The 18,878-nt window shown below is 44.9% G+C and overlaps 1 protein-coding gene across 10 annotated transcripts in view; it reads left to right on the top strand.

The window, feature by feature from the left end:
- Nucleotides 1-9,184, top strand: part of STK33 (serine/threonine kinase 33) — a 106,738-nt gene extending 97,554 nt beyond the window's left edge. For 7 of the 10 annotated variants that reach the window (XM_053283527.1, XM_053283528.1, XM_053283526.1 and 4 more), the window contains 3 exons: nt 36-287; nt 462-545; nt 8,353-9,184. In XM_053283527.1, coding sequence (XP_053139502.1) covers nt 36-287; nt 462-545; nt 8,353-8,523 — 507 coding nt within the window. In that variant the 3' untranslated portion in view covers nt 8,524-9,184. The remainder of the gene's footprint in view (nt 1-35; nt 288-461; nt 546-8,352) is intronic. The other 3 variants (XM_053283534.1, XM_053283533.1, XM_053283535.1) reach the window with 1 other exon arrangement.
- The last annotated feature ends 9,694 nt before the right edge of the window (nt 9,185-18,878 follow it).

Raw genomic sequence — 18,878 nt, forward strand, 5'->3', positions numbered from 1 at the left:
TAAAAAAGAAAACATAATGGATTGTTACTGTTTAGGGTGAAACAGACATAGTTCAGGGACCATTCAATGTCCTTGAATTGATGAAGAAGTGGCATAATAGCACCAGCACTGAGAGCAGAGAACCGGGCTCTGTGGAAGACCAAATGAATGCTGCATCAACCACTACATTACAGGTAGAAATCCGCGAAGGGCGAGAGAGCCCGATCAGCAGCAATGGCAACTCAGAGACCAGTATTGAAACAGAGACAGAGAGTGGGAGCAGCAAACCTTCCACGCCAACAAAACAGGTAAAAGTTAACCTGATAATTGTTACATTAAATAAATAGTCTGTTTAGGCAATAGCTCAAAGTGAATGCTGTTCAAACTAAGGTCCCTGTTGGGGTAGCAAAAGTGTATCTTTCTTTTTTCGCCTGTCTGAATTCTCCTGAAAGTCAGATTGACTTATTTTATTCTTTCATTAGGTTAACAAGAAAAAAAATCACACCAGTGCTTTACCAAATGGGACACTTAGAAAGAAGAGTTCATCTCTCAAGTCAAGTTCTAGTGTAAGCTTTTTTTATTTTTTAAAAGTCACTGTTGCTGAATTTAAGAGTCATTTTGACTATTGCCCACCTGCTAACGAGCACTTCAGATGGTTTTTTAAAATTCATTCGGCCTCACAGCTGACTGAAACTAATGAGCCATTGTCTCTACAATGATGGTCTTATACGTGAACATTCCAATCCTCATGATGAGAAAAAGTGCTGCTGCCATCTGAGGAACTGGGGCTTTCACGTATAGCGCACCTTTTTGGAGCTGCTGGTTCATGCAAACAGTACCACCAGGTGAGCAAAGCCTAGCTATGGATCTAGTAGTGGCTCTGCAATAGACATATGCATAAATTGGATTTTGCTATTCGATTTGAGCTCAAATCAGATCATAAAATACTTGAATTGATTTGTCAAAACAGCGGCCATTGCCGGCTATTTCGATGAATTGCCTCAAATCAATTTGATTTGATTCTGCTTGTTTCGGCCTTAGGTAACAATGGGTAACTCTAAAACACCCCATTGCCCCCCATGAGTGGGTCCTAGGGACACCAAAGTGGATTGGGTGGTAGGGCATGATGGGTGTTGCCTACCACCCAACCCAAAAGAAATTCTGGTGGGTCATTGTGTGAAACAGGATAGTGAACTAGATGGGCTTTGGGCTTGATCCAGCAGGGCTGTTCTTATGAAATGGGCAAGTGGGCAATTTTTAACCTTCCCCCACAAAAAACTCCATAGAATCCTATGGAGATTTGTGGGAAAGGTTAAAAAAAAAAAATCCCACTTGCCCATTTCTTTTGAGGGTTGGGTGGTAGATAGCACCCATCGCACTGTACCACTCAACCCACTTTGGTGTCCCTAGGAGCTATCCATGGAAAACAATGGGGTGTTTCAAGTTGCCCATTGTTCCCTATGACCGAAACAAGCAGGGTGCACAAATTTTGCAATCCTGCCTTGAAAATCACTACAGAACAGAAGCACACAGGCCTTCCCATACAGAACACCACATTTTGCCAAACGCACAGTCCAGAAAAAGCCAAAGAAGAATCACTGGCCCAGAACCCACTGCCAGCCGCAGTGCCTGCACTGCAGTAACATCATCGGCAGAAGTTGCTCTCTCTCATACAATTATGACTCCTTACTTCAGCATTGCAACAGCTGCCACAGCAGCACCCTTAAGCAGCCAGCAAGCATAGCCATAAGCTCAGCTAGAACAATGACATCAGCCACATTTTGACTGAGTATTCCTTGCAATGCAGAATGTAGATTGCCGAGAAGACCAGGAGCCGGGTCTCACAATCAGTGAGACCTGGTTTCAGGAGCTCAGCGGGGAGCACAGGCTAAGCCCGCTCTCCCCACACACGAGCAGGGCAGGAGCCACCCACACGATTGCTGGCTCTGTGACGGAGCTGGGGGGAGCGGGGGCCAATCGGCCTCCCAAAGCTCCAGCATGCCCTGTGAGAGCACTCAGGGCATGCTGGCGAGACCCTGGGAGGCGGCTTTTCGCCTTCCCTCCGGAGGTCTCCTCGTGAGGAGCCATGGCGTGGAGTGGCACTGCGGCTACTCACGATTTAAAAAAATGGGTTTGCAGAGTGCTTGCTCCACAAACCCAGTTTTAGGGGAGGGGTACTTAGGTGGGTTAACTGCCTGGGAGCCACCGGGCTCGCCTTGCTTCCCTGGGCAGGCAAATTGCCTGCCCAGACGACCAGCGGCTGCTCCCTGCCGCTCCAAGTGTCAGGGTGCCAGGATGCGCTGCCGCACATTGCCCCCTGCCCCGAGCTCCAGTAATGCACTGTGTGAGTGTGCGTTGCATTATTGGGATCCCCCCACCACCGCCTCCGCTTCCACCCAAGGCTGACACACAAGCAAATAAATGAGGTTAAGGGAGCACTCACTCCCTTAACCTCATTTTAAAGGGAGGCTACTTAGGTGGATTTGCTGCTGTTTAATTGCTGGGATCAGGCCCAATCCTGGCAGTTCGCACGCACATGCAAAACCAGGCTGGGCTCCCTTAGCCCAGTTCTGTACACACATGTGAACAGCCTCACCAAGTGCTGAGAAAACCACAATACCAAATCTTCCTTCTTTCCATCCTGCCTGCCACAGAGAGACAGGAAGACAGAGCAGTCATGGCCTGATGGACCAATGGTCTGACAAGAAACAAAGAGTCTACACTCATATCATGAAAAGAAGTCTTTCTTTTCCAGCATAAGTGTAAATCCCTCCCTGCCTTTGCCGGGATAACAATGGCTGACAGCCTGACACATGGGTCATGGTAGTGGTGTTGTGCCTGCATGCATGTCTGCATGTGTCAGCAGCACTAATGGGCAGACTGTGGCACATCTAGGTTTGGGGTGAGCTCACCCAGGGTGGGGTGAGCTGCCAGTGGTGTTGCAGTGGGTAGAGGAGATCATGAGTCACTCACCCTCCATGGCCAGCTCTGGATAGCCTAGCAGGGGAGATTGGCCGTCACCATGTCTGCATCTATGTGTGCTTGATGCAGTGTCACCACACCCACAGCCATGGAGAACATCCTTTCCCTCTGAATGCTGGTTGGTTGGCATGAGAGGAACCGTCTGGCAACCGCCACCAAGTCCAGCTAGACTTGGCGATGCATTGCCCAAATCAGATTGGTGCTGTCTCCCAACCTGCTACTGGCTCCAGCAGAACATACTGTTCAGCACTGCTGCAGGGCTTGGTGGGCTCCTCCCGTACCCCTGGCAAGGTGCCAAGGAACCTCTTTGTGAACCACAGGGTAGAACGCGGAGGCAGAACCGCTGGCTCACTTAGCCTTGCCTGGGACACCATGCTACTTGACCGGGATGCAGTGGTGACGGTGCTGCTAATGGTGGATTGCGTACTAACAGTAGGCATTCCCACACCCTCCTCCTGGTTGTGCCCCAGTCTCCTCTCCTCCGCTTTCCTAACCTCTTCAGCCAGGAGGTCCCTCCACCTGGGCAGCTGGGCAGGGATGACCACTTTGCCCTTCATCCTTGGGTCACATACGCAGAACAAAATATGCACTGCAGATACACCCAAGGGTATAATGAGCCGATCCATCATTCCAGGCCTCAGCCAACCTGCCAAGCCAATTGCTTCCTCCACGGTCAACATGGTCTGGAGCTCACCCATCGTCTTATTGAGGAGAAGTGCGCCAGGCAAGGCCTGGCTCAGCATTGGTGTCTTGGCACACAAGCCATTTGTGGCAACAAAGAATGACTTATGTGGCAAGACAACCTTGGAAAGGAGCGTTCAGACTTGGTTGGATAGGTTGCACACTCTCAAGCCACACCTCCTTGGCAGGGCGTGGTTGGCTGGCTCTCGCTACTGCAGCTGATGGAGCAAGAGAAAGGTGGAGTTCCACTGGGTTTGAACATCCTGAGTGATCAGGTGTTCAAGTAGGCCCAGCTCAAGCTGCCTCTCCTTGAGCATACACCTACCTTTTTCACTCCAGTGGAAGAAAGCTGCTATCTTGTGGCACCTCCACAAGAGCAGCTGTGGCAGCAGCAGGATGGCACCTAGCGTCTTCAGTGGGGATGTCTCCCCTGGCCACAGCCCCAGAATGGCCAAGTGCATCCCTCACAAGCAGGTCCAGAGCGTGCGCCACATAACTGATGGACACAAACTGACCCTGCTCGGCAGCTCTAGTTATGTTGGCAGAATTGTCGGTGATCATGAAGCCTCGGCAAACAGTTGGCTACCTGAACAGCCATCCCCCCCACCTGGTAATCCATGGCCCCCGTCAGCTCCTCTGCTATGTTGTCAGTGTCCAGCTCCTCCACATGCAGCACAGCCCACCTGTGCTTTGCTGCATGTGATGGGATGGCCATGCCACCAGAAGTAGCTGTCCCCTTGCTCTCCTGCCCCCACCAGTGTGCTGTGAGGGACCTGAAAGTAGTATGTCTCCTACTGGGACTGGTCCACACATCAGCAGTTAAGTGCACACTGGTATCAGGGGCAGCAGATCCGACACTGCCTCCCTGCACACCCGGAACAGATAAGGCACCTCCCACCTGCTGAAAGTGGTGTATGAAGAGATCTTGTAGTTGGAGGCAAGCAGCTGGAGCAGCCAGCAGAAACTGGCATTCTCCACAATCTGAAATGGCTGGTTGTTCAAAGCAATTATCTCCCCAATGGCCCAGGTGATATGAGGCTCTGGATGCCCAGACCGCTTGCCCACTGAGTGCACCTACTCTACAGGCTTGGGAGCAGGCACAGGCTTGGGAGCAGGAGCAGGTGTCTTGCTACTATTAGAGGACACACCAGGCCTATTGCTGCCAGCAGGAGCATAAACCCCTGGGTGATGCCATCATAGATGCTGCAGCATCCCCAATGTCATAGAATGCTTGGGGTCCTTACCTTTGCTGACCTGTGTACCACAGTGGATGCAGGCAGCATGGTGTGGGTCACCATGGCAGAGCTCAAAGTGGTCCCACACCAGGCTGCTATCAGTCTGGGACCATTTTGGTGGTGGTGATAGTACTTGGGCCGCTGGTTCATTATGAGGGCCACTACCATTACCCTCGGTCCAGGGCTGAGGTGGTCTAGAAAGCATAAGTCCTTCCTACTCCTCCTCAGTCTCAGATGGTGGGGGGAGGGGTTGCACTGCCAATGGGGATTGGGGAGGATGGAGAGAGTGATCTGGCTGGGCTAGCAGTCAAAGATGACAGCTCCTACACTGCCACAGGAAGAAGAGCTTCTTTGCGGACAGGAGAATACCTTCCCCACTAGTGCTGTGGGACCCCAGGCTTCTTCAGAAAAATTTAAGCCCTAACACTATGTGGAGGCGGGTGTGTGTGTGGGGGGGGAAGCACCTTTCATGGGAGTGTGGGGTATGGGGTGGTCTGTGAGCCACACACAGCATTATAGCACTGTAGTGCACACAAACTAGAAAAGTATTCCCCCTAATAAAGAAGCAGGCTTTATTTTTGTGGGGGCAGGGGAGGCTGTCTAAACCAAGCCCACCCATCCTGTCCTACAGTACTGCCACTACCCACCTAGTCACCAAACTAGGTCATATTTAAAGACATCTAACCTGTTACCTGACCAAGGCGGTGGGGAGGCTCACTTATCTGGCGTCTTGTACTGCAGACTTCTGGCAAAGTCAGCTGCAGTCTGCTAGGTGGTGTTCTGTGAGGCACTCTTGGGCTGAGCAGACACCAGGATTCAATATCTGGGGGGAGGGGAGGTGGGCACCAGTCAGGCACCCACCCAAACAAACAATAAGGGGGCGGGGGGAGCAGAGAGAACCTGGCAGGCTGGGCACCAGACAGAATGCACCAGCCTACAAAAACCAAAAATTGATTCACCAGGCACACAGAGAGCAGCAACAAAGGTGCAACTTGGGGCTGCAAAAGAAAAAAGCACAGCACCCCAGTTATTAAAGCCTTGGGGCCTACAATACCAATAGCAATAGCACTTACATTTATATACCGCTCTATAGCCGAAGCTCTCTAAGCAGTTTACAATGATTTAGCATATTGCCCCCAACATTCTGGGTACTCATTTTACCGACCTCGGAAGACTGGAAGGCTGAGTTAACCTTGAGCCCCTGGTCAGGATCGAACTTGTAACCTTCTGGTTACAGGGCGGCAGTTTTACCACTGCGCCACCAGGGGCTCAAGCAAGAAGAAGAAAATGCAGAGATCCAAAACAGATTTTAAGGAGCTCCAAAAGGATCTCTCCAAATTAGGGGAGTGGGTGACAAAATGGCAAATGTGCTTCAATGTTGGAAAGTGTAAAGTGATGCACATCGGGACAAAAAAAAACCCAACTTCAAGTCTATGTTGATGGGATCTGAGCTGTTGGTGACTGACCAAGAGAGGGATCTTGGGATCGTGGTGAACAGATCGTTGAAAGTGTCAACTCAATGTGCAGCAGCTGTGAAAAAGGCCAATTCCATGCTAGGGATCATTAGGAAGGGGATTGAAAATAAAACTGCTAATATGATAATGCCCTTATAAAAAACTATGGTGTAGCCACACCTCGAGTACTGTGTACAGTTCTGGTCACTACATCTAAAAGACATTTTAGAACTGGAAAAGGTGCAGAAGAGGGTAACCAAGATGATCAGGGGGCTAGAGCACCTTTCTTAGGAAGCAAGGCTACAACACCTGGGGCTATTTAGTTTAGAAAAAAGAGGACTGCAGGTAGACATGATAGAGGTATATAAAATCATGCATGGTGTAGAGAAAGTGGCTAGAGAGAAATTCTTCTGCCTCTCACATAACACTAGAACCAGGAGTCATCTCATGAAATTGATTGCCGGGAAATTTAGGACCAGCAAACTGAAGTATTTTTTCACACAACACATAATCCACTTGTAGAATTCTTTGCCACAAGATGTGGTGACAGCCAACAACCTGGATGGCTTTAAGAGGGGTTTGGATAACTTCATTGAAGAGAGATCTATCAACAGCTACTAGTTGGAGGACTATAGGCCACCTCCAGCCTCAAAGGCAGGATGCCTCTGGGTACCAGTTGCAAGGGAGGAACAGCAGGAGAGAGGGCATGCCCTCAACTCTTGCTTGTAGGCTTCCAGTGGCATCTGGTGGGCCCACTGTGTGAAACAGGATGCTGGACTAGATGGGCCTTGGGCCTGATCCAGCAGGGCTGTTTTTATGTTCTTAGAGAAGAATATAAATTTTCAAAGCACTCAGTTAAGCCACTGGGGCTGGAAAAGCAAGCACAAAGAAGAAATGCAGAGAAGAAAACTCCAAAGCAGTACCAAATTAAAGCCACTGGGGCTGAAAATAAAAGAAAATAAAGCAGTTGGCACTGCAAATTAAAGGGGGGAGGGATAGAGAGTCAGATAAGTCCTGCAGGCACTCTCTGTCTCTCCACTCACTGGGCCAGACAGGCAGGTCCAGACTACCACCAGCAGTCTCTGCTCTCAGTGTTGCTGTAGTAGCAATCTCTCTTTGATCCTTCTCCACTGAGGCACAAATGACTGCCTCGAAGCAGCCCCTTAAATATATTTTGAAAATTCCTCCTTTGGCCTCCCCATTCTCTGCTCCCTCCCCATTCTCTGCTCCCTCCCCCAGCCAATGCGGGCACACTTGCCCATGACAACACTGGATTTGAACTATAACAAGGCAACCAAGAAGCAAGGAGATATCAAGCCACTTGGAAGTGAGTGCCGGAAAACCAATTGGCAAGGGGGAAACATTGAGACAAAATGGTGCCCGGATCATTCAAATCAATTCAAACTTGAATCAGGGTCGATTTGATTCTAGCTCGAATCAGGCCCTTTATTCTAAGAGTGATTTGATTCAAGTTCAAATCACTTGAATTGCCCCAATTAGATCTTGAATTGATTTGACTCGAATCAATTTGCATATCTCTATCTGCAGGCACTACTCACATGTTGTGGGCTACCAATGTCTGAACTGATACCAGGCTAACACTCAATATAAACACTCTGAAGGGCTTATAGCAATAGACTTACACCAAGCAGACTGGTAATTATAGAGTTTTAACTATTTAGGTGCTTGTACATACCAACTCATACAATATACAGTTATTTCGAAGAGAATCATTCATCTGAGTGGCTGTTCTTGGCATAAAAGTTCTCATAGGGCTTAAGAAATGCTAGCCTGCCTGCCCCAAAGCCTTGATTGCTACAAAAATTTGAAGGTACCATTTTTCATGCTGCTACAGGTAGTTTGGAAAACCACGTACAGCTGTAAAACAAGCATGTTACACTTTGGGGGGATTTGCACCATTTCTGCTTTTCCTTCCCTTTACAATGAATCATGCATTCAGTATCTCACTGCACCCCCCTCCCCCCAATTACTTGGTTTTGTTGCTTTTGTTTGTTTTTAAGATTCAGAGTGGTGGAGCTGGGTCAGTGATTCCAGGGTCAGTGTCAAAGCCGAACCAGGACAACCAAGAGAAGAAAATAGAATTGGATAAGTCAAGTCAAGGACTGGCAAACAAAAATACACAAAAATCAGCTGCAACTAGTAGCCTACAAAAAACCAAGAAGAAATCTTAAGAGGAGATCAATCTGCTCAAAATGCAGTTCTTATAAAGTAACTATCGCCGGTGCCAAAATGTGACTGTATAAAAAGACCAATGTAGTCTGAACTCCAAAGCATCTTTTCGTTGTTGTTTTGAGACCCGTAACAGACGAGAGAGGTCTAGCTTCACAGTAGCGCTGATAAAAGTTCTAAAGCAGTGTGAATTCCTAACCTTTATGAGGGCATCCACTGATAGTATTACTTTCAGAGCACAGAATTGTCTGAAAAAGCTGTCTTATTTATTTTAGATGAGCAGGCATTATTTAGGCTAGGCTAGCAACCTACTCCTTTGAATCTATTTGCTGTGTGTTGCCTAAAATTGCTTAGTATTGTCACAGAGGTTTGGGGGGTGAGCTGGGTGGAAAAGAAGCCACTGTATGCAGTGGCTAGGTGGGTTTTTTTTAAAAAAAATAATTCTATTCATTGTGCACCTGTAAGAATGTGCTAGGACTTTGCTTATAACTGTGGTTTTGTAAAGCATACCACCGTCAATGAAATTTGTTTCTAATATTTGTATGTCACTAAAGATGCCTTAGAGAACTTAATTTAAATATTTTAGGTACTATATAATTGCTGAGGTTCTTGCTGCTACAAACTCTTGTGTGTTTAAATAAAAACAAGTGTTAGAAAAATGTTCATATACTGCTTAATCTTCATTTTCAAAAGAAGGATGGATTATGCTGCAATATAAAAAGTTAAAACATTTGTTGTAATCATTTAAAATAATGCTCTTTGGCTTAAAATTCTTCCATTAGATTATGCTTGCAGTGACACCTTTTGAACTATGCACTTTTCACAGTATTAGGCTATTAGGGGTCTGATTCAAATCCTTTCATAACATTTGTTTCAAGAAGTGTTAGAATTGGTGGGAAATTTTGTATAGTTTCCATACTGCAAACAAGCAATGTTTAATGCACCATACAAGCACTACTGTGTATGTATGTCCAGTGCCTTAATAGAACTTGTGGCCTATATAGTGCCTCCCCTCTCTCAAATAATTCTGCAAGGCAGTGTTCAGCTCCAAAGGCTACCATGCCCCAGTGCCAACCAATGATGCATTCAGTGCACACTTGGAGGCTTCTGCAAACGCTTCTCAAAACCTTTAGGTCCCCAAGGATGTCTGAAATGCCAGTTTGGATTTAATTGGGATGTCTTGATAAATAGTTAAGTTATCCAGAGAAATAATGTGGAACATCTGAACTATTTCCCAATAAGAATGGATGATAGGAGGTTTGCTGGTCTCTGTTTGAAATCAATAAATTCATTTTTGTTTAACTCTTCCAAGTGGACTCTTAAACCAAGTAGTTTTCTACGAAAGATTTAGTATTTTTGTTAAGCCAGTGAAAGACTTACTAATGTCAAGTTTGCTGATTGTCCCAATTTTATAACAATTTATGTTCAGAAGTACTTCACTTGAACTAGTCAGTTGATCTTACTGATTTTTTTTTTTTTAACTCGTACACTTGGGCTATTTTCAGCAAAACCCTGTTCCAGATACTGGATCTGACAGTCTCTCTAGTTTGATATGAAACGGACAGAGTCGCTTAGAAAGTCCATCCAGCTTTCTGATTCTCCTGACAGAAGCACAATAGGTCCCTTTTGTCCCAAAAGGCCAGATCTAGTTGGCTATTAACTCTCGGCGCTAGTTCTTTTTCCTTTAGTGAGACAGTTGCTTGAAGGCTATGCCAGGACTTGCTCTATTAGAGCTGCAGAGGCATCATTAGCCAACCTCAGGTCAGGCCTACCTGATCACAGTAGTTGCTTAGCTGCAAACTGACTATGTAGTGTTAAGGGTGACTATTCCGTGTTCAAATCAGTCCTTGCCTATTGTAAATGGAATTTTTTATGAGCTGAGCCGATAAATACTGTGTGTTCCCCCTGCACTGTAGCATGGGCCCATGAACATGTAGAGTTTTTTATGAGAGGAATACATCAGTAGAAGCCACCTAATAGCGCAGTGGGGAGGTAACTTGCCTAGGGAGCAAGAGGCTGCTGGTTTGAATGCATGCTGGTATGTTTCCCAGCTATGGGAAACACCTGTATCAGGCAGCAGCAATATAGGAGGATGCTGAAAGGCAACATCTCATACTGTGCAGGAGATGGCAATGGTAAAACCCTCTTGTATTCTACGAAAGAAAACCACGTGTGCTCGCCAGGAGCTGACACCGACTTGACAGCACAGCTTTATCTTTAATACATCAGTAAACTTCCCTCCCAAGAGGAAAGGCTTATTTACATACTGTGAATGTATAGCATCTGTATCATGACACAATCAGTGCCTCATCTAATGCACTTCTTCCCACATCCATACTTGACAGCTTCTCACTACAGTCACCCAATATGAACTTTCCTTGTTTATAGGGGCAAGAGTCTTGAACTTGAGATTGGGAAACCCAGAATTAAATTCTCATGCTAGCCATGGGACTTACTGTGTGGCCTTGGGCATGCCACTATCAACCAGACTTCCTTTCCATGATGTTGTGAGCCTATAATTCAGGACTGGGTTTTTGCACTCGCACCGGAGATGTGCTGCCCTGCCCATTTGTGCGGATATTGTCCTATCCCTGGCTAAGTGGCCCAGATGCCGCCACTCTTCCAGCCCCATGCCAGATACACTTTCCTGATGTGCTGTTTGCAGATGCAAGAAGCGGCTTCACCACCACATTGGTTTCTGCCAATCGTCACTTGCTCTGTCTCCTGCTCTGTCCTCTTCTGCACTAACTTTGGTGCTGAAGACTGCGGGGAATTCTCACTTTCTCATAGCCACCTAATGGCGCAGCAGGGAAGTAACTTGCCTAGGGAGCAAGAGGTTGCTGGTTCGAATCCCCGCTGGTATGTTTCCCAGACTATGGGAATCACCTGTATCGGGCAGCAGCGATATAGGAAGATGCTGAAAGGCATCATCTCATACTGCACGGGAGATGGCAGTGGTAGACCCCTCCTGTATTCTACCAAAGACAACCACAGGGCTTTGTGGTCGTTGGAAGTCGACACAGACTCCAAGCACAACTTTAATTTATCTCAGCCCCAAAGTTAGTGCTGAAGGGGACACAGCAGGAGAGAAACAGATAACAATAGGCAGAAGCCAGCATGATGCTAAAACTGCCTCCTGCATCTGCAAACAGTGACATGCCAGAGAACAGAGTTCACCAGAAAGATGAGGCCAGCATGGGGTGGGGGGAAGGCAGCATCTGGACTGCTTAGACAAGGGGCCAGTGAGGGGGCAGGGCTCTGAGTGATAAGGAAAATCTCATAGGGAGGCTGGTGGTTGCCCCAGGCTGGTGGTTGATGCCCATGGCAGAGAGTTAGGTATCTGCACTCGCACCTGAGATCATCGGCTCACCTTGCTTCACAAAGGAGCCACCCTTGCTATAATGCCCCCCTGAGCATTAGATGGGAAGATGAGATATATTAGATGGGAAGATGAGATATAAAAGGCACATATTCCAGAAAACTTTGTTTACCTATGAAGTATCTTAATCTTGGGGTGCTTTCATATTGCAATGGCAATTTGCCTGTGGTAATGCTTGTGTAGCTACCAGTCAGTTGCACCTCTGGGAAAACTGAAGGAAAGTGCCCGATCTGACAAGGCCCTAATCAACAGCAGTCTAATCCTTTAAAAATGCAATACTAGTTCATTTGTTCAGTCCTGCCTACATGAAATTTTGATAGATACAATCACCTTGAAAAATGTTTCAAATATTAATATTATGTAGAGATACAACAGAGAACTTTCCTACATACGTAAAAAGGTGCCCGTGAACAGTGCAAGTAGTTGGCATGGGCATTGGCTTTCTTATACATCAGAATTTTAGTATGGACTATTAGACCTAGTTAAAGGGACAGCGGTGGCTACCTTTTAAAAAGCTCTGTGGCTAACTTTTAAAAGTTCACTGGGATATTTCTTGTCAATTTTCACATTCTACACAGCATATGTAAATCTTTGAAAACAGGAAAATGCAAGATCAAAACTGACTATTTATTTCCCCCTCCCTTCCCCACAAAAACAGTAGAAATTAATGTCTCGGGATCAAATGTGAATACAAATATGACACATATTTATATACCGCTTTTCAACACAAAGTTCCCAAAGCAGTTTACGTAGATATAAATAGATAAATAAAATTGCCCCCTATACCCAAAGGGCTCACCATCAAAAAAAGAAAAAGAAGATAGACACCAGCAACAGCCACTGGAGGGATGCTGTGCAGGGGATGGATAGGGCCAGTTGCTCTCTCCCTGCTAAATAAAGAGAATTGCCACTTTTAAAGGTGCCTCTTTGCTCAGTTAGCAGGGGATTGCTGATACATTCTGCACTCCACCTTAGCACTGTAACACTTCAATAGTTGGGGACTCTAACTCTAAGCAATGCTTTAAATTCAGTACTGTACATTTTTCGGCAGCAACCAGATATCTGTGGAAATGTTAGCATTCTCCTTACTCCACTATGATACATCCAGTTTCAGATCTGAGAAGCTTTAAGAATCACTGAAGAATTTTGATTAACTTTGTTTAGTGAAAAGGTAATTTGGAAGGGATGAAGAATCTTCTGTTGATCTTGTGTATATTCACGAGAAGATGCAGAGAGCTACTATCGTGTATAGAGAAGGACAGTCCAGTGATAGCTTTTAAGTTACTGCAGCTCTTGTCCAATGTAGATGGAGCAAATTTCACAGGATATTTGTTCCTTGAAAGTTATTACATCTAAGCCCCAAGTTCACAGATCTCTTCATATCCTACCACATAATTGTATTTTTGGAGTCTGTTAAACAAAATAGTATCAGTTTTATTATGGTCCATTAGAACAACAATGTTCATATTCAGGAATTCCAGAAGCTGCAGATAGCATCTTGGGAACGATCATCACAACTATGCAAATATAGTTCTTGAAACGTTTGTCAGGAATCTGTGCTCTTGGGGAGACTAAGGCCAGATTCACACATAATGCATAATGGTGAATCATGGTTTAGTGACCTGAGTGCAAGCCTTTGGCTCATGTCCTCCTTGCATGCAGTGGGTTTATTTAAACAACAGTTTGCTAAGTGCAGATGCAAGGGCAAACTGCAGTTTGTTCTACCATGAAATGGAAGACATATCTCCCCAGTGCATGTGAAGAAGAGAGCGTGTCGGCCTGGGGCTTCTTCTGGCTCATGCTCATAATGCTAAGCCATGGCTGAGCATTATGTCTGAACTGGGCCAGCTTCTCTCTCTCTCCTTCGCTCCACTTTTTGTCTCTTTCATCTTTGGCACAGACATTCCCCATAGCCCTCTTGCATTAGCTCTGATCCTGAAGCACTGGGAAAGGGGAAAGGAGACATGCACCCAGGGCTGGAAAGTGGGAACACACATTCTCTTTCAAAAGGAGAAAAATCTCAAAATTGGGTGATATTGCTGTTGGGAAGAATATTATGCTTTTTTTTTTTTAAGCCACATAAACACTCATCTAGCACAGCAGGAAACTCTTTTAACAAGTAAAACCAACTATGCCTTTAAAAAAATCATAAACTCCCCCCCCCCAGTAATCACAATCTGCAGTACTGAGGAAAAGATGATTTCCCCATGCCTGAGAAGCAACTGAAGGGAAGACATCCACATTCCATACAACTGTAGCTCCAAACTGTTCTGGGAAACATGGGGATTACTTAGGAGCTTATTGGAGTGAAAAGATCAGTAATGACAAACAAGCAGCCCTAAAAGACAGCCAGCTTGCAGTCACTAATCTCCCCCTGCAATGTGCTAAAGGAGAATGTTGGGTGTGTTCTTGGTCGCACTGTCAGTTTATGTGGCTCACCACCAATAAGGCCCAACTAGCCTAGCCTTCATGAATTAAATATGTATCCTCCCCTACCACATACCCCCACAAGCCTGTACACCAAAACATAAGGTTTTTGTAGCAGAGGCTCATGAGTTCCTCTTCAGACAAACTGATGTGGAAAGAGCTTCCTGAAAGGTAAAAGGTTTTTAAAGTACTGCCTTATAACAAGAGTTACAAGTCAATACTGACTGCTTTGGGAAAACACTAATCTGTTTAAGCCTGTGTTGGTGAACTCTCACCACTTGATCTCCACCAAACATTATAGCTATTTATATAATATTAGTTCTCTTAATCCTTTGGTTTCATCTTCATACAATAGCACAGGCACAGCTACAGCATCATATAGTTGCTTTTTTCTTTTAATTTAAATAGATCTTGCTCTGTAATACAAATTTACTTTGCTTGTCAAAATTACATCTACTGAACATCCCATATGTCCATGTTAGTTTAAAATCTCTTGCTTAGTTATTTCTACAGTGACTTTCTTACTGGCTCCATCAAATTCAGACAGATTTAAAAGCATCAAATATTCTTAATTTATTCAGTTTGAAATGCTGGTCCATAGCTAAATCTAATCCTTTCTTTGATTATATGTGTATATTTGATGGATGGATTAAAGTCTACCCTTAGCTTTAATAGAAGATTTCTCTGTAGGTCTTAGGGATCGCTTATATCTACATAAACTTGGCTATGTTGGCACCAGATACTTCAAAAATGTCCATGTTTGAGTGGCCTTGCCTATTTGCTCTGTGTCCAGTGTGTAAAAAATAAAGTCAGTCAGGAGTGGTTCAAGGATTCATCTGTTTCTCATCTCCTTCTGTCTCATCGATCTGCATTAGACACTTTTAGACTATAAAATGGAGTGGAGATGGCCATAGTCCCTGAAAACTAAATAAAAACATTTTTAAAAAATGTTATTTAAAGCCATCCTTGAAATCTGGACATGGTGGTCAGAACTTTTTTGAAAATAGTCATTATTTAAGGGCAAAGCAGCAGGGTATGATGCAAGATGTATCTTTAGAAGAAGTCATCTGTTTGATTGTAAGAACTGCCTGTCTTGTAGGAAAAGGTTCAGACACTCAGGGCTGCTTTGCACATTGGCCTTTTCTTTGTAAAAAAAAAAAACACCTTTGTGTAAGAAAAAGCACACGTGAGTATATGCAGTAGCAGCAGTTTATGAGTCAATTATTGGAGGGTAATAGTCTAGATTGCTGCTAATGAGCAGTTAGCAAGTGGGGGAGGAGTAATGCCACACCCTGGCCCAAGGGCATTGCGATTCTGACTTCCCAAATGAGGCAAATGGGTATCATTTTTGGGAAACACTGTCCCTTGCAGAAATTCACCAGGGGCATCCATTGATTAGAGAAGCTGCACCTACTGAATTTCTGCCTGGGCACATTCTTCCCCAGTCCAACCTTAAGCTGACAGGCCAAAGCAAAGTGTGGGTGCATAGAGCTGCATTTGTAAAAACCTGTATAATATATGAAGACTGTACAAAATCTTTACATCTTATATGGTACATAAGTTAAGATTGGCATCTTAACTTCCAATTTCCGCACTTTTTAGCACATGGGTGAAATTTAAAGTATCGTAGTTATCCTAAACCAAAGATTTTTGAATTACTGCATTTCCAGGTGTTTTAAAAAGGGAAATCTGATTGGGCACTGTAGGTAAGAAAAATGTAACACTGGCTCTTACCCATGCCAGCCAAGTGGAGTCTCTCTATTCATACCTCTGATGCAAAACATTACAGTTCAAAAGCAGAATTCTAGTTACTCACATGGGGCAGCATACCTCGGTTGTAGAACCGAGTTGTTCAAAGGCAGTCTGTCATGGCCTCATATGTGCTTGTGAGGCCCAGGCCCTCAAAAGTTCAGTTGGCACCTTGCTACCACCGATTGTTCTCTCATAAGTCAATTTGTCTCCTTGGTGTTGTCTTGTATCCCTTCACAAGGCACGTTGCTTCCACCTCATGTTCCCTTGTATTCCCCCCCCCCGGCATCTTTCTGCTGCCTCCGTGGAGGGGGGAAATGAAAGTCCATAAAAGGAAATAGAGGGGGAAGCTGTTTAATGGCAGTTTAACAGAAATGTCAGAGTGCTCTTTATCAAGCAGCTATGTTCAGAACCTGGAAGTCACTCTCCAGAACTTGCTAGAAATTACCCTCCCAACTCTAGCTTCAGAACCCTCACTGGGCAAAATATCTGATCAGTGACCTTTGTTGGTTTCACCCTGAGGACTTCAGAGGCAAATAATTAAATAAATATCGGATCGTTACACACACACACACACACACACACACACACACACACACACAAAACAACAACTCAGGATTATGCTTCAGCATATTCCTGGAGTTTTAAAACTATTTACATGGCTTAAAAAATCATGAGATGTGTAATCTGATGGCAAAAAAAGTAGCCAACAATAGTTTTCTAGAGTTTAAGAGTCAATTTTGAAAATGCTACATCTCAGCCATTTTACATCAGTGCTGCACCAGATTTGGAGGGGTCATCTCACTTGTCACCTAGGTGACATCTGCAGATGGTCAGGCAGATTGGAGAAATGGTTTCAATTTGAGCAATAGAATATCCAGGATTTAAAATGGTACGATGCTGAAACAACTCCATATCTTAGCTATATGCTGGTACTACTGTCCTATATAACTGGTTTCTGAGGTTTTACTATGTCGTGAACAAATCAAAATGATCCAGAAAATAAACTTGTCGTTCACCTGGACTCTTCCATCACAGGAGTCATCACAGATGCGCACCTTGTCCATGACTCATTTCCCAAGGCTAAGTGCGTTTCAAACTTAAAATATTTCTATTCACAGTTGAGGTGCTTGAACATTCTAATGGACTGTCTGATAGTAGCTTTAGATGCTTCAGGTTCAGGGTTTTGATGCAAAACCAGAAGTGTACTCTTGAGGAAAAGCAGGTTGTTATGGCATAGGGTTTCCTGCACCAACACCACATCTCCCTTCATGCAAGCTACACTGGTCATGATAAACAAAGGAAGCAAATTTCAGAAATAGCAAGGCTGGAAACACATTTCCACTTTTTGAAAACTTCGGAGCTGTTGGAAGCCAAATCCAACCCCCTCTCTGAATCTCAGCTCAGCATGTAATGATTTTTCAATTTCAGCCCTCTCATTTGCCAGTTTCCGTCTTCATCTCTCTTTTCACATTTTCAATTTAAGTTTTACCCACAGCTGTTTTTGAAAGAAAATTTACGAAAATTCCTTATGTTGATCACCTTTGCCCGTGTGGTGTGGGTGCCATTGAAACGATGACTCATATTTTATTATGCTGTGATATTAACAGAAATATCTGTGCCCAATATATACCTATCGGAAAGCTACAACAGGACAGGTCCAGAATGCAGCGGCTCACCCACTCATGGGTGCCAGAAAATATGACAGGGTAACACCTCTCCTGCAGTCATTGCACTGGTTGCTTATTCGCTTCCGAGTTCAATTTAAGGTCCTGGTTTTGAACTTCAAAGCCTTGCGAGGTTTGGCACCTGTCTATCTACAGACCCGCCTCTCCCATCCAGTTACATCCCATCTAACCCCTGGTGGCGCAGTGGTAAAACTGCCGCCCTGTAACCAGAAGGTTACAAGTTCGATCCTGACCAGGGGCTCAAGGTTGACTCAGCCTTCCATCCTTCCGAGGTCGGTAAAATGAGTACCCAGAATGTTGGGGGCAATATGCTAAATCATTGTAAACCGCTTAGAGAGCTCCGGCTATAAAGCGGTATGTAAATGTAAGTGTTATTGCTATTGCTATTGCTATTGCTAGTCAGATCTTCTCAGATGGCCCTTCTGTTGGTCCCTGATTTCCGAAAGGTTCGGGGCACTAGGACCCGTGAAAGGGCCTTTTTGGTTGCTGCCCCACTTCTCTGAAACTCCCTTCACCATCAGATTCATTTAGCTCCTTCCTTATTGATTTTTAAATCTCTATTGAAGACTTTTCTTTTTCACCAGGCTTTTGCCCTGTAGTTTACCTATTTGGTTTTTTCTTTTTGTTAAGTTACTTTAGTTTTTAATTTAGAATGTAATTTTAATGCTGTCTTGCTTTGCATGTTTTTGTACACTGCCCAGAGTCTTCGGAGTGGGCGGTATATAAAATGTTTCAAATAAATAAACAAACAAACAAACAAACATCACCATTATGAATTAATTTTCCAGGCCATCTTCTCTATCTTCAATTTCTACTACTATTTAAGCTGAAATAGAAAGAAATATGGCAGCCAAGATGGCTCACACAAACCAAGGGTTCTCCCTAAGATCCCATAGTAATTGAGGTGATTATCACGATCAGTGGAAAGCGGGCTAAGGGAGCTTAGCCTGCTTTCCATGGACCTGGGAACCACCGGGCTTGCAGGCAAGCCCGGTTTCCCTAAAGCTGGTAACCCACTTAAATACCTCTCAACTTAGCCCAGGTTAGCAGAGCAAGCACTCTGATAACTCGGGTTTTCCGATTGTGTATTGCTGTGGCATGGCTCTGTGCCGCA

The sequence above is a fragment of the Hemicordylus capensis genome, chromosome 1, assembly GCF_027244095.1.
Source record: "Hemicordylus capensis ecotype Gifberg chromosome 1, rHemCap1.1.pri, whole genome shotgun sequence".
Lineage (NCBI taxonomy): Eukaryota > Metazoa > Chordata > Lepidosauria > Squamata > Cordylidae > Hemicordylus > Hemicordylus capensis.